We start from the raw sequence: 16648 nt of genomic DNA, 5'->3' as shown, positions 1-16648 counted from the left end.
GACGTCACGAGGTAACTGTCAAAAACCAGTGTGGGGGGGAGGGGGCGGGGCTTTTTTTTGTTTTTTTGTTTTTTTTGTGTTCGCTTTGATTGACGTGATCGTTCGACCAACGAGAGGCCCGCAAGGGCGGGGGGGGGCGGGGCCACGGAAGCCGCTGGAACACGTGGAAAACAGACGCGCTGGCAGGTGTGGACGCAACAAGAGGAGCTTTTTGTGCAATGGAAGGTGGTGGAGAGGCCATTGGCCGTTGTTCGCCTCTCCGCACGCCACACGGGCACGCTCACGCGCACGTGGAAGGGACTTTCACTTCCTTTGTGAAAGAGGTCTCATATTTAATTTCACTTTTCTGTAAGGAAGAAGTGTGTGTGTGTGTGTGTAAACATAGGAGTCTACTAGCTGTATATAAACAAACCCTTGTTGATCTTTCTATACATCTGGATCATGTTTAAATGTGTCAAGTCAATTTGTCTGATAATAATTACATGTTATGAGGTGTTAGTAATCTCAACCTACATGAGGGGAACATAGAAACTCCATACAGAAAGGCCCAGTATTTAACTCCACAATATTCTTGCTTCTGTTTATAATAGTCTATAATCCAATAACATGCTAGTAAAATGTTGTTCCACAAACTCTGAATTGGAAAACGGGGGCCACGAGCTAGGCTAAGTGTTTTGGTGACATAACTAAATAAACTGAAACTAAGACACTTTTTTTTTTTTTTTACAGACAAACTAAATAATTTGATCAGAAAAGAAACAAGTAAAGAAAAGAGTCCAACAGACCCTTTGTTTTACGCACAAACATAATTTTCATGTGTCTATGTTTGGCAAAAAGTAAGTAAAATTTCTGCAAATATCACAAAGAAAACACGTCATTATAATAATTATGTTGTTGGCTATAAAATGATTACAACTCTTACTTCTGAGATAAAATTTCAACTGAGTAGTGCATAAATTGATTGGTGGAGACTTATTAAGTAGATTTGTTTTCCCAACTTTATTGGGATTTTGACAGAAATTGGTACAATTTGGTACATCAATTACCACCTTGTGCTTTTTTGGCCTTGTGCCCTTGGACCACCCAACATAAAAAAGTACAATAGTGCTATTATTCCTTGTTTTATTATCCAACTTAGTTATGGAATCCTGATAAATGATGACACATATTCCAATGCAAGTTCATCACAGAAAAGAAAGCATACTAATCCAACATGGATGAACTGAAAAAAGTAAGACTGCCCGCTGTAGCTCAAAGAAACATCACCAAATAGTTTATTAACAAAATATTCACAAAATATTATCCAAAGTGCTTTTGCAAGAGGAAACAGATTAAAAACATTTATACCACGTTTGTTTCATATAAAAAATTAAAAAAAATTAATGGCAGAATAAAATTATAGTGACAGGCACTTTTTTTTCTTGCCCTTGTCCTGTTTGGGGAACGCTAAAAGAGACAGGAGATTAAGAGGATAGAGAGAGTGGGGGGGGGGGACACAACATACAATACCCTTGTTCGTGCTCCATATACTATTTACAGTTGTAACACTGGTCCAATATTTTCCAACTGTTATGAGATTAAACCAGCTCTAGCTAGACAGTAACATGATTTTCTATATTAAACCAGCCTGAGCAGCTCTAGCTAGACAGTAACGTGATTTTCTATATTAAACCAGCCTGAGCAGCTCTAGCTAGACAGTAACGTGATTTTCTATATTAAACCAGCCTGAGCAGCTCTAGCTAGACAGTAACATGATGTTCAAGCTGGAGTATAAATTAGCAGGTAGGCAATACAACAAAGCAAAAAACCAAAACAATGTGGTTTGTCCACTGGGTGTGGTTGGAACTGTTGTGGGGGGGGCTGCAGCACCACCCCGGGGCCCGAAGCCCCCCCCCTAGATCCAGAGAGCCACGCCCCAACCTGGAAGGCACCAGACGGAGAGTGCAGAGAAGACACCCATACCCATATCCCCAACACATACACACACACACACTCACACACACATATTTAATTGGGGGGAAGGGGATGCTACTACAAGATCCCATCCTCCAACAATCCAACTGCGAATAGGGAAGGAGAACCACTACCCATCCCCCCCGGGAGTGCCTGAACAACGCCCCCCCCCCCCGTTAAGTAGCCTGGACCTCCCCCACTCTAGGCCCCGCCCACTGGTCCCTATTGTTGAGTGAGGTAAGGTGAGGCCAGGTAGCGGGGGTTGAGAGAGAGAAGGTCCCCCCTCCGTCGTTAGGACCTTGGCCCAGCTGGACCTGGACTTGTCGACATATGGAGAAGTAAATTTCCGATTTTATTTTAAAATTGTATTCAAATAGACACACGTCATACTCCAGGATCAACCTCTTCCTTTTTATTAACCCCAAAAAAGAATGACATAGGATAACAGATATAGAGAGCCTACCTATTGTTATTTCCGACCACTCTCCAATTAGGCTGAAATGGAATATTGGTCAAAGAATGACAAAGAATTTCTCTCTTTTATAAAGGCGGTGCTCAAGGAATATCCAGAGATGAACTCACTGCCTGGGACATCACCACTCATCGTATGGGACTGTGCTAAAGCCCACATTAGAAACCATCAGAGATCATTTCATTTCCGCTCGGAAGAGAGCTTAGGGAGTGACAGGCACTTCTGTTGTTTGATGTTTACGCTAAAGGAACGCTAGAAACATCAGCATTGGCAGGTGTTGGAGAAGGTGTGCTGACTGTGTGTGCAGGCCGGCAGCTCCACACACGGTGCGGTTCTCCCAGGTGTCCCGCCCGCAGCCGTCTACTCCTCGAGGACGTCGGGTTTGGGGTAGCCAAACAGCTTGAAGTCCGGTTCGTACAGCTTGTACAGTTTCCTCCGCGCCTCCATGGGAATCTGTTTAAACCAGTCGCTCACCCAGGTGGCCACGGTGTGGTTTCCGTACGCCGAGGGGAAACGGAACAGGTCGTCCACTTTCATTAGTCTCAGTAGTTGTTGTGCGTCCGTGTCGAGGGTCTCCAGTTGCCCGATGAAGTCATACTTCACCTGACACGGATGGCACAAACGGTAAATCTGAAACACAAAACAGACTGTGTTTACGGTCCGTGTACCCTCCGGCCATCCGATTTTCGTTTTGATGTCGGAGAACGAAAAACCGGAAACCATCCGATTTCCGTTTTCCGATTCGATATTGGGAAACGAAAAACGGGAGACGAGCCGGCTCCCGTTTTTCGTTTTCAAATTGAAAAACGGAAATCGGATGGTTTCCGGTTTCCCCGATATGCGTTTCTGAAACAAAAATTGGGGAAATAAAATGCGACCGTAATTCTTTATTTCAAGTTTGAGTTGCCGGAAAACCGGAAGGCGAGTCTCTTCTTCGCTTGTCGGTAGAGTAAACAAAGGCGCATTGCGTTGCTGCCCCCTTCAGTCTGACTGACTTTCACCCACCGTCTTTCTGATACGCTCATATACATTGAATTGTTAAACCTTCTTCAAAATGTCCTTGGACGGTGGCGCCAACCTCATCGTGGAAATGCACGCCAACGGCATGACTTCGGGTGAAGGGTCTGGACACGGACCTTTAACGTTTTAATTTCATTGCCAATAGGCCTACAGCACATACATACAACATATTAACAGACGTGGAAAAAAATCTTGTCCACACTTGTTTATGACCCCCAGATGTTTTTGGCTCCGTGTTCCCTCTCAGCAGTGCACTGATCAGATGTTCACATATTAAACCAGATGCCTCTGACTTAGTGCTGCACCTCACTGTGCATGTGTGTGTGTGTGTGTGTGTGTGTCATGTGTTTGTTCGCTCTGAATCAACAATACTGTGCATAAAAAGTTTTATGTTACGTGTATTTTACAACACTAGTTTATAGCCTGCTACCACAGTCATTCTGATTATCTAAAATTATAGCTGTCATATAACTGCAATGGAAGAAGAACAGGAAAAAGTTAGAGAGAATATAAACAAGAGCAGTTAAAAAAAATAAATAAAATGGCGCGAGCGGGTAAAACATTAAAAAAGTCAAATTTCAGAAGTCAGAAGTCAGGATGTGTGATGGGATGTTATGATGATTGTGAGGAGTTCCACAACGGAGCAGTGATGATGAGTCCAGTTAAATTTGCCCTAAAGCAGAAACCAAACCCCCCAAAAACCCAAAATATGCTTTAATAAATTTTTGGAAATGTAAAGTTAATACAGTAAATGGCTCAGTTTTTACACCGTGAAGGGGAAACAAAAAGAAAGAATTAGAGGGTCACTAGTGTCAAGAGTTGCTTTCTGCTTTCTTTCATTTAATTTATGAGAAGAAATAACAATAAAAGAATATAAATGAGGCGGCGTAAACCTAATAGTTCGTTGGATCCAAACAGCTCTTAACAACAAAATCCTATATTGTGGGAAAACATCAATAAGAATGACGACTTGATGTGAGACAAAATACTTGCAGGCTGAGTTGAGGCTCAAGTTCAAGGTTGAGCTGAAGAACTAAACTGAACATTTAAACAATAAATAGCTGAACATTTTATTGTGTTTTTGTCCAAGTCTGACGATACATCATGTTATGGCAGGAGCCTGTGTCTCTTTCGGTGAGTGTCCTTGGTCTTACTTGGTCTAAAAGGTGTTTTTGTCGAGATATGAAGGTGTTTTTTATGGTTTATTATCCAGCTATTATCCAGACTCCCTCTTCACAAACCAACGTTCGGTGTATTTCTCTGGAGTCGGAATAACCTTTGACTGGGGGCTTCATCTAATGCCGTATCGGTTCCTCTGGTCTTCACCTGACACGTGCACATTCTTTTGCTGCTTTAAATCAGGAAATGGGGACTATTTTTTTTTTGTCCCCCGTCACCCACTGCGTGATGCTGCAAAGTCTCATCACCACTTCAAAGGTCTCGTCCCTGAATCCAGTGTTGTAGTAGAGACGCTCCTCGTCCTGTGAGATCGTTGACACACAGTTTTGTTGGGCCACACTTTTGCCGACCGAGGTCTAACCATCTTCATTTCGCAAAACGCGCACCTTTGAGAGTTCCATCGCTCGCTCTCACGGAGCAGAATGTCGTGTATTGATCTGGCGGTGGTCTGCTCACTGGCCCTGGCCGATCGTGCCGCGGATGCAACAGATCCAGTTTCGGCAAATTTGTTTTGGAGTGCCCTGTTGTACACCTTCAGGCGAGACATGCCTTGATGCAATTTGGGGGGGGGGGAGGGGAAACAATCAGACGTCTGACTCCTTCTCCTTGACCCGATGCTGTGTTTTCCTCAATGAAAGGAGGGTGATTTACTGAAACATGTCTCCGATAAGTATAAAAGAATCCCCTTAAAAGCTTCTTTTAGAAAATCTTCGCTCAAGGATGTGACTTTTTGTAAACAGGGAAATTAAATTTGCATCAATGTGCTTGAAGGCTGCGAAAAGGTGGATTATTGGATTGTTTTTTATTTTTATATATATTTTTTCACACTATTAAATTGTTTTGATCCTCAAACTTTCAATAATTTCCTAAACTCCAGAAATAAACAAGATTAACAGCCTCGTGTTTTAAACCCCCACAGTACATAGACAATAAGCTGTATTGATCTGTGGCATATTGAATTATTTTTTTCAATGCGTTAATCAGATATATGAGGTATGTATGTTGATAAGTATGTGTGGGTATACTTAAACATAGATGATATATTTTGCATGACTATATTTTCATAATATAGTTTAAATATTTATTATCATCAAATGGTGTATATATTCTTTGAATATGTGCGTGTGTGTGTGCGTGTGTGTGTGTGTGTGTGTGTATAGGGATGTTGGCGATGTCTGTGATTGCACAAAATGTTTAAAATGTCACATGCCTGAAATGAATGAATTTTTTAATTTTTTTTAAAGCCAACAAAGTGTGGACTGTAGTCCACTCTGCACGAGTCATAAGCCACGTTACGTATGCATGGATTCACCAGGGAATAGAACAATTCCATGTCTCTTAATAGGAGGCATGCTGAAAGCAAAGGAGAAGTGAAAGTCATGAAAATTCAATTACCGATTTTTCAAAACCCAATTTAAAGTGATGTGTATGGCTTCAGTCTGCATTCGCTGACAAGCTGTGTATGTGTGTGTGTGTGTGTGTGTGTGTGTGTGTGTGTGTGTGTGTGAGAGAGAGAGAGACAAATACCTGCCGCCAGTGTTCATTGAAGATTCTTCCCCTCTCGGTCCGGGGATCCAGCAGGTAGGTGATGAACTGCTGAAACGTGGGTCTGAGCCCTGCAGCAAACGCCTCCTGGACTGTGTCTGGCAAACGAGACACGTTACCATAACGATGCAGCATCACCGCACCAAAGGACCTGTAGAAGCTCTGATTGGGCCTGGCGACACAAGCACATGACACACACACACTTTAATGCTGACTGCTGTGTCATCAAAAGGTGAAGTACATGTGTGTGTGTGTGTGTGTGTGTGTGTGTACATGCACAGTCAGATACACACTTTTCAAACTTGTTCCTGAAGGCAGAGATGAGTCGAACAAAAGGGTCTCTCACGAACAGAAACTTGGTGTACGTCTGGAGCTTGACTGCCATCAGGTGGCGGGACAGGGAACCATAAATATAGGGAAACCTGGCGAGGAAGAACAACACGTCATCATCATCATCACCACCACCATGAACGCTGCCGCTCCACACTGACGCCACCGCGGCGCCGTTCCACCGCATTCATCCCAACAGCTGTTCGGATATTTAACAACTCACTGTAAAGGTCCGAACATTCTCCTCATGGACCGGTTACATCTGCACTGAGTACATCTCAGCTCCTATCTATCTACACCAGGACTATTCGACTATATTTTTGGGAGGGCCACATTTTCAGAAAGCTAAGGACCCAATTCCCTGAGCTATTATTCCTGATCTCAACCCGACACAATGCTCTGCCACATTCAAAAGTGTTTTATTTTGGTACATGGCAAAAAAAGTACAAATCACTGACTTTATACACATCATACTGTTTTGGTTTTGGAACAAAGGCTCTTACAGCCCCATAAACACATATTTGAAACACCTGAAAGATTATGTATGTCTTTCTGTATATTTTTGTAAATTCTGACATCTCTACTTGTAATACAAATCCCTTTCTTTCAAGCAATCCACAGAAGGGAGCAAACAGATTATCAGAATTGAAAGATTAGCTGAACTTGCCAATGGGTTTCACGTCACACAGTCGCTGAACATTTTGAGCATCTGACAACAAAAGCTGTTTATCGAAGAGACTTAATACCACAGCTTTTTATTTATTGTTTTTTTGTTTCGTTCCGTTTTTCTTTTCCTTTTTTCTTCTTCTTTGTTTTATGTTCTTTTGTTTTTGTTATAATTGTTGTGATTACTTTGGTTTTTGCTCTGTTGCTGCTCAGGCTGGTTTAATCTCATGGCAGTTGGAAAATATATTAGATCACTGTGATTATTGTATAATTAAAAAGAAAAAAGAAAATGTATGTAGCACTAACAAGGGTATTGTATGTATATCCCCAACAAGTCTTTCTCTCTGTCTTTCCTTTCCTTTCCTCTCCTCTCTCTATCCTTTCACCCCAACCGGTCCGCAGAATTCCTCCACCTCTGACTCTGGTTTCTGCAAAGTTTCTTCCTGTTGGGCGAGTTTTTCCTTTCCACAGTCGCAAACACACCTGCTTGCTCATGTGGATATGTTGGGCTTTTCGATTTTCTCTATAAAAGCAGATAGAAATGACTGTAGTGTATTTAAAATGTCTTTCTTATTTTTAATAAAAAAAAAAAAAAAAGTAAACAGAACTGATCTGCGGGCCGGTCTGATGTCATCTGCGGGCCGGAGTTGGCCCGTGGGCCGCCAGTTGCATAGGCCTGATCTACACTATGTGTACACCATTTCTGTCATTTACTCTATTTTTAGAGGATTTCTTTTTTTTTTTTTTTACTGGATTGTTTATTCTTTTTATTTTTACCTATTCTATTTTCTTGTGCTCTTTTTTTGCTCCTGTTTAGATTTACATATGTTTACATATTTTTAATTCTTTCATTTTTATAATTCTGCACCTTCTTGCCGTGAGCTGTTGCAAGGTTGTGTTTCCCCCCTGGGGAGGAATAAGGCTCTACTTTACTTTACTTTACTTCAATCACAGCGGGAGGCGACGTGAAAACGAGCCCCCTTGTAACTTGCGTGGTGTGCGTCGGCGATACAGACACAACAACAACAACAAAAAAAACCACGATTTCAGCTCTGAGAATGGCCTTTTTGTGCTGCGGCGCCAAGTCCGGCCTGTCGTTTCGGTAAACAATGCCTTCGCTCACTGGCCTTTTTTTTTTTCAGCGCGGCTCATAGTATAAAACGTTGCGGCGGAAACCAAAAATGTGTGGCGTTCTGAGCGGCAGGAACATCAAGAACTAGGTTCTATAAATCTTTAAGCAAAGAGAGAAGTGCTGCAGCGTTTCCGCCCGTCTTAAAATGCCACCGCGCAATTTTTTTTTTGGGGGGGGGGGGGGGGGGGAGCATTTTGCATCAAAGCATGACAGCCAATGGCAGATGAAAAACTCTCTCCCTTCAAATGTGCAAGTTTGTCTTCACTTTCTGCCAAATGTTCCTCCTGTCTGCTTTTAGAGCCTGAGGTATGTGGGGGTTTTTTTTTGTGTTATCGGCTCCTCCTGTCAACAAACATTTTTAGTTTCTCTATTTTACTTGCTCTTGTTCGGAGGGGGAAGTGCTTGTTTTGAGGTTGTTGGGGTTTTTTTTTTTTGCTGGGGAATGTGGGTTGTGTATTGTTTTAAGTTCTGCTCAAGTGACGAATTAAAGGGATAGTTTGATGTTTTCAAAACTTGGCCTGACGCTGACTGTACTATTTGTTCTACTTTAATGCGGTATGTTTTTATTTGCAGGAAGAATGATGGATGGATCATCTGAATGCACAGAAAATTAAATTTCCAAACAAACAATGGCCACAAATACAAATACTTAAATGTTTTACACAAAAGGGGCTGCCGACCTCGTGTCTCTTTCTGGTTCATGTACTTGAGGTTTCTGCTTCTTTTTGAGCTCCTTCATAATGTTGTTTTTTTAAGTTAAAAAAAAAAACGTATTGTGGAGGCATTCTGGCCCAGAAAGCCTCCACAATAAGTAAACATGCACAGCATTGCATTGTGGTCGCAAATATGCCGTGACATAGAACATTTGCAGAGCCTAAAATTTATTTCCAGCTTTTGGTCAAACGAGGCAGTAAGTAAAAAATTAAAAAAAGGGCAGTTGTTCCTTTCTTCATTAAACTAAATCAAAACATTATATTGTAATATTCATGTTCCTGGTGAGCTGTACCTATCGTCATTAGGTGGATACAAGTTATGATATTTATATCTTTTCCCTGTTTCATTCATGGACATGGACGTGCTTATTTTAATCAAAAATAAAAAATACTTTATGCTACCGGCATCCATCCATCCATCATCCAACTTCTATACCAGGCAGAAAGGCTTCAGTCTGTATTTGTATATCTACCCAATAAAACGAACCTCCAGTTGCCAACGTTGTAAAGGATATTGATCTTTAATTTTCAGCGCTTAACGTTTTGGTTAAAAGAGTCCACTTTTATAGTGCACTGAAAGAAAGAACTACTTTTATATAACGCTCAAGCGCGACTGAGACGAGACTGGATGGTATAAAGCTACTGACGTAAAATAACTATATGAAACATAAAAACATAGATATATATGTATATATTTTCTGTGGGTATAAACGGTGTGATGTGTCTTACTTATCAAAACTGAGGTAGTTGGATTCCTTGTGTACGATCTCAGTAGGCATTTTTTTGGGGTCAGTGTAGGGTTTTCCTGAGGGCGAGGTCAGAGACTCGCTGAGGATCATCATCACTTTCTTCCAGTTGGTGCACGCCACCTGAGGTCACAGGAGACAGGGAGGCAGGAGACGGCGAGAGATTTAGAAAGGCAAGAGAATGTGTGTAAATATCTCGAATGGCCATTAAAGTACAGACGCTAGTAAAGCACTTTGCTTTCAAGCGGTTTCTTATTGCAAAGGTGTTTTTTTTTTTTTGGAGGGGGGGGTGTTTTAATGAAGCACTCTCACTCACACACACACACACACACACACACACACACACACACACACACACACACACACACACACACACACACACACACACACCACCAAACTATGGTGGCCCTGAAGTGCAAACCACAACAACAATTCAAAAACACAAGTGAAAGAACACAACACAAGGGAAAAAACCCAACAACAAATGAAAAAACCCAACAACAAATGAAAAAGCACAACAAGTGAAAAAACACAACAACAAATGAAAAAACACAACACAAGTGAAAAAACAACACAAATGAAAAAACACAACACAAGTGAAAAAACACCACAAATGAAAAAACACAACACAATTGAAAAAACACAAAGACATTAAGTTAAAGGGAAAAGGTAGACAGCAGTTGGCAGCAGGAGGTCGTGTGATTGGACGACGGGACAGTACCGCTTGTGAACCGGAGGTCATTTCGCTTGTGGTGCGTTCAGTTTCGAGAGGAGAAAACACCGGGACGGAAAAGAGGAACAATGTTTTGTCCAAGCTGCGGGAAAGAGTCGGTAGAGGAGTCACCAAACTTTTCCATGTTCTGAAATCTGTGCTCCAGGCTGAAGAACTTCCGGTTCAAAGGCTGAACGGCACCGTCGTCCAATCAGAGAGATCTCCTGCTGCTCTTCTATTAAAGTTAATGTCCTTGTGTTTTGTTTTTTTTTTCATTTTTATGTTGTGTTTTTCCATTTCTCGTTGTGTTTAGTGATTTGCTGTTGTGGTTTGCACTTCAGGGCCGCCGCACCAAACAGAACCGCACAACGTGGACGTACCTTGGGAACATAGCAGTAGATAACCCGGTGTTTATCGTCCACAATGAAGTGATCCAGCTCCGCGACTGGGATCCCACTAAAGTTGCGTTTCATCGCGGGGAATTCCTCAGAGGAGGTCATCTCTGAACAGGCGTCGGCGACCCTCTGCTTCCTCGCCTTCTGCACCTCGGCGGACACGCTGCCGCTCTCTCTCGCCTCTTCGCCCAGTGTTTCCCCCTTCCTCCTCCCCCGTTTCAAATCCCGGTCCTTCTCCTCCGTCCGCTTACGTTGCCGGACGGAGAGGTGCGTGGCGTGAGGCTTGGCGTCGGGGTCCGGGGTCTCCCTAACCGGCTGCTGCGGAGGCGGGGGGTCTCCGACGGTCCTGTTGATCAAGTCAAAGCAAAGTGATCCGTAGAGGGGGGGCAGCACACCCCCATCGCACCTGCTTATGTTGTCCCAGTACGCAATGATGAGCAGGCTCATCAGCAACGCCCCCAGCATGAACGCCACCCGCACACGGGGCCATGCTCTCATGGCTGGACCTCATCAATGTCCGCGGTCGGTTGAAGGGACGAGCAAGTGGGTTGATCTCCGCTCCGCAAGTGGCCGACCGTCGAGGAGGTCCTTCCTGCTTGACAGGTGCCACTGAAAGAAACAGGAAATGAAACAGAAATGAAACCAAGACCTCTGTGCACACTTACAGCTCACGAAGAAAAACTGGATAAATTGATTATTTTTAGCAAACGGCCTTGAAAATAACGATTGAGTCACACCCTGCAACACACAGGAGAAGTTAACGTTTACATGCAATACATATAATTACAAAACCGTCCGCTCCAGCTTCACTTGTAAAAACGTATTGGAAAATCAACGTGTTTATGACAAAAGAACAAACAATGGACAAACAAAGCAAAGTGTTATACAAATAAAAGTATTATTTTATCATATCGTGGGCCAAGACACAAGCATCAACGCTTAATGGCATCATGTTCATCCTGGCATAACAGGTCGATTTATTAGAGGCAATATGTTGCTGTATGCGGAGGGTCCGGGCCTGTTTGTGTGTGTGGGTGTGTGTGTGTGTGTGTGTGTGTGGGGTTGCCAGGGGGGGTCGTGGGAACCAGCACCTCTATCCAGGGTGCTCAGCTGTCAGGGACATGTGAACAAACCAGCCCGTGGGGGCGGGACACACTCCAGACCCACACCACCAACTGCAGGGCTTCAATCCCTCACGGTTTGTCCCATAAAACACATCTGCTGACAAGTGAAACGGATTAAAGTCTAATGGAAAATTTAAAAAAATTAAATAAAATAAAATAAAAACTGTACGGGAGGACAGTTTTACTTCAGGAAATTTAACAAGAGTGAAATCAGTTTCATCTCATTTCTCTATGAGCTGAAAGACAAACGGTATTATTATTATTCTTATCATTGTAATTTATAATAAAATGTTCTGAAGCGCGGGAGTTTTAACGTTATTTTACAGTCTTGGGGGGGGAAAGGAGCGCATCTTCCTCTGCCTGAACATAAACTTGATTTATCCAGCAAGCAGGATCCACAGCGTGTCCTTCCAGCAGACACCCTCCCCGGGCGACACAAAGAGCGGCTTCACGGGACGCCTCAGTCTCATCCGCCGCCGCGGCTCGTGCCGCTCGCGCCCTTCACGCCGGGCGCGTCACGCGACTCGAGATCTCGGCATCAAATAGAATAGGGGGATGTTTTTTTGTCTTGTTGTTGTTGTTTTTTGGAGAAGGAGAAAAGGAAAACAAAAAACGACACACAGCCTGAATGAAATGTTGTTTCCTTTACCGTGCAGAGGAGCCGAGGTCCCCGCTCTCCTCCGGTCCGTCCGCCCGGTGATGTGAACCTAGTCTCTGCACACACAGACGCACACGCACACGCACACGCACACGTTATTATGCAAATACCGCGAGATCCTGGCTCGCTCCTCTCTCACGCCCCGAACAGATTCACGCGTCCTCCAAATTTAGACGCTGAAAAAAAGAGACGCAGCCGCACGTGGCGCGTGACTCACACCTCCTGCGTCTCCAACGTGCACAATCTCACACCAAACTTTATACGTTCACCTTCACAAACCCTTCACTGTGTGTTTTTTATATTCTAACTTACATCTTGAACTGTAGGCGTCCCTCCCCGAGTTGGATGACGTTTATTCCCTTACCCTGTCAAAACAAAACAAAAAAAAAACAAGCAAACAAATGTTATTTCTGCGTAATAAGATATAATCAGTGAGACAATTCCATTGTGCGGGGAAACATGTCCTCGCTTGTACGTGTGACAATAAACTTGAACTTGAACTGTGTGTGGAGTTTGAGGGTTTTTCTTGTGTGGGTTTGTTTTAAAGAAGAAAAAAAAAGTGGAAGTCACAAAATATCCCATAAAGGGTCGAGGAAAGCCACGGGCATTGTCATTTTAATCACCTCTGTTACATTTGCAAGATATTCAGGTCTTTAAAAAAAAAGTGTTTTGATAAAATTTCTTAACATATTCACCGGTTTCTCGATAATTAAAATTCGATTTTGGGACAAGGCAGTCCCATGTCCTCCACAAGGTGTTGCACCTGCAGCCAAACAAAGATCTTCAACTATCCATTATTCTTTGGATTTGATCGTATTCGAAGTCTCTGAATTATTTCTTGAAGTCAATATCGATCCTAAAACGATAAACACATGACAGAGAGCGACATCAACATGAAGGCCAGATACCTCAGCTTACATTGGAGACATTCAAGTAGCAGTGATGGTGCCGTCATTGTGAAAAAAGAAAAAAATGTACATAAAATAAATATTCATATTTTCCACTGATTTGTGTTAAAGGTGCATTTTCAGTATGACTACATATTTTTTGGCATTTTATTCAGCCCGGGTGAGGCAGTGGAGAGCTGAGCCTCGTGTCTGACTGGGATCAATACAAACTGTTCGTCAGCTTATCAACAATGTGAGCTTTACACTACTATTGTGACGACTACTACTACTGTGTCATGTCTTCAATGTATGTGTGAGACAATCCTTCCTGCTGATCTACAATGAAACGCAGAGAAAAGTCAAGCCAGTGAGGCACGCAGTACTCTGCCTCACCTCAAGGGGGCGCAGGGAACTGAAGTGTGGTCATGATCTCCATTGAGATTGTTTTTTTGGTTTGTTTTTTTCAATAAAATAGGAGTAAGTAGAAGAAAAATCAAGTATGTGATAACTAAACTTTTGGCTTAAAATAATTTTTTGTCATTTCGACAGACAACCTTTATTAAAATTGATTAAAGCACCAGAATTTAAAGTTTGAAAATTAACAGAAATGTTTACTTGAAGGTCAAAATTAAATCTCTATACTTTAATGTGTTTACAGTAAATATGAATTGTTTGGGCACAAGAAGGGTGTTCTATTCATCACTCTAAAAGAACCTTTCTTTGTAGGACAAACATGTTCCAGTGTTTATGTTTGTGTTACTGAAAGAGGAATGCTGATGATATGAAGCTTTATCAGTTGATGCTGCTGGATGAAGAGTGAAATCAGAAGCTCTTTTCACTTCTTACAATATAAATCTGAGTCCAGAGAGTCTGTGCTTCAGCAGCCAGGAGCCTCGCCACACCTCACAGGTGCAGTGACTGAATGGGACAAATAACACATTCCGTCCATGGAGGAGACAAAGAAAGAAAAGCAAATATGTCCTGACACATTTATTTCTAAAGACACGTTAAGTAAACAACAGTTTATGATGCACCAGGTCATGACATGTTGTCGTATTGAATTCCAATATATCCATAAACTACGCCCTAAGAAAAGATGTCAAAACTACAGAACATTTAGTTTAATGATTACGGGTGAGTTGATATTTGCTGCTGGGGTCGTTCCCACCATCCTCTGAGGATAAGAGGATTTAGCTGACGGATGGATATTTACCGCCGGGTCGCGGACGTCTGACTGAAGCCTCAGCAGCTGGCCTCCCGCAGAGCATTTACAAGATCCGTGACAGACGGGGAAATGATGTGGCGGCAGCTGTCGCCACATCAGACACCCCGGCCAGCTCGCTGGCGGCCCGCCGAACACCTACCGACACCGCGGCAATTCAACGGCAACAAGCAGCAGAGATTTCAATAAAAGGCATTTTATTTACAAAGTGTGTCGGCGCAACAGCGTCAATGCCTCGGAGGACCAGATGGGTTCGTTTTCTCATAAGTGTTTGACAGTGTGGTCTGATGAGGATATAAAGCAAATGAAATATAAATTCTCACTGGACACTGGAGGCCCACTCCTCCAGACCCTCAGCAACACGAATAAGGCCTGTATAGACGACGGACGGAGAAATGTAAACTGTATTTACACTATATAATGACGACTCCTTAAATAGACCCCCCCCCACTTTCGCATCATCAATACTTGTTTATCAACCATTTTAGTTGCTCTCAAAAAGAAGTATTCCTTAAAAAAAAAAAAAAAAAACACCTGTACACTTTAAACTACAAACAGGCTGGTAACATATTCCCTGCGTTCCTTACTTTTATTTGACTTGGAGTTTTTAAACTGCACCTGAAACAATTCTTTTTTTTTTTTAATTGGTATTTTACATGGTTCACACAATTCTCAACATAACATTTGACCTTTGACATCCATTAATCTGCACATTACAGTTGAATCTACACAACACATCCACACTTATATGAAGAGCACAGAGATCAATAATTGGTCTTTAATTTCAATAAAAATTAAGTTCTCTTATTTGGACCTGGACTCTTTTTATCATTACAATTGAAACTAGTTGGATTCTTAAAAAAACACACCTAAAGTGATTTAAAGAGAATCAGACTCTTAATTATAAAACCTGGACTTGAGGCGTCAATCATATGCTGAGGCTCACCCACAAAGCGAGGGAAACCCAGCAGGGGACCAGGGCGTCTGGAGCGGAGGAATTCGGTGTATCGGAGAAAAAAAAAGGCTGTTCCAGTAAAAAAAAAAAAAAAAGTTGTCAGAAATACTTCAGTTCTACTCTAAACTGAGCCTCTTTTCTGAATAGCTAAGAAATAAAAGCCTCCTCGGCTGTAGATCCACGAATACCCAAAAAAACAACCACTTGCAGGTACCTTTTATACTCTTGAATATTCAAACCAGGTCCTGTCTGGTTGGTCACATTTCATCTGCAGTAGTCTGCCTTTTAAAATATCATTGGAACAGTCGTTTAACGTATTCATCGTTACTGTTGACTACATTTTCTTATGACATCATTGGTTTATTTTAGCTGCAGGTCATGTCAGAAGCTTCTCTCTGTGTTCTTGAGGTCGCCCCGAGGCCTCCTGGGAGCATTCCAGTTGTTTGCTTTAGTTGCTCTTCCTGGTTATCCCTTTTGGTCTTGCATAAAATATAACCGCCCGTGGTACCCGTTTTTTTTGTATTATACCATTCCCGTATGCGTTTTGTTTGTGCGCTCTCGTGCTGTGAAAGTTCAAGTGCTGACCTGATGGTGTAACAGGGCCGTTGTCCCGAAAACCAGCGCCAACCAGCTTGGAAACGTCCGACCCGTCGCTCTACCAGTGGATCGTCCAGGACCAGGTGCTTTAAAAAGTCCCGTCATCGTTCCCGCCCACAAGAAAGCCGAGCCCAGCAGCCACAGTTGCTTTTCGGGCCCATTGTTCTTACCTCTTGTGGGTACGTTTTGAAAGAAATTGAAATACTTTCACGTCGCCTCCGCTCTGCCTGGAGGCCCTGCACTTCACAGACCAGTCAAACAGGTGCAGACGACACCATCAACCGACTGCAGCTGCATCATTCAAGCAATGGCCGCAGATGAGGCCAAACCTGTATGCAATTC

At 42.7% G+C, this 16648-nt stretch overlaps 1 protein-coding gene across 4 annotated transcripts; it reads right to left on the bottom strand.

The window, feature by feature from the left end:
* Positions 1-2350: 2350 nt before the first annotated feature.
* On the bottom strand, positions 2351-16353 carry LOC308147494 (carbohydrate sulfotransferase 12-like). Of its 4 annotated transcripts, none has more exons than XM_080519669.1 (9): positions 16295-16353; positions 12958-13010; positions 12637-12701; positions 11370-11472; positions 10849-11209; positions 9740-9879; positions 6463-6591; positions 6152-6341; positions 2351-3055 (listed from the first exon to the last, which is right to left on the bottom strand). In XM_080519669.1, exons 4-9 carry the CDS (start codon positions 11372-11374, stop codon positions 2786-2788), a joined length of 1095 nt encoding a protein of 364 aa, XP_080375795.1. In that variant the 5' UTR covers positions 11375-11472; positions 12637-12701; positions 12958-13010; positions 16295-16353; the 3' UTR covers positions 2351-2785. The 4 variants fall into 4 exon arrangements, with proteins under 4 accessions (XP_080375795.1, XP_080375793.1, XP_080375792.1 ...); XM_080519667.1 differs by lacking the exon at positions 16295-16353 and adding exons at positions 14379-14450; positions 15701-15815 and having other exon boundaries at positions 10849-11472; XM_080519666.1 differs by having other exon boundaries at positions 10849-11472.
* Positions 16354-16648: the final 295 nt, after the last annotated feature.

This window comes from Blennius ocellaris (assembly GCF_963422515.1).
Source record: "Blennius ocellaris genome assembly, chromosome: 3".
NCBI classification, from domain to species: domain Eukaryota; kingdom Metazoa; phylum Chordata; class Actinopteri; order Blenniiformes; family Blenniidae; genus Blennius; species Blennius ocellaris.
Note: the sequence above shows the minus strand (reverse complement) of the source record. Positions and strands in the feature narration are given on the sequence as shown.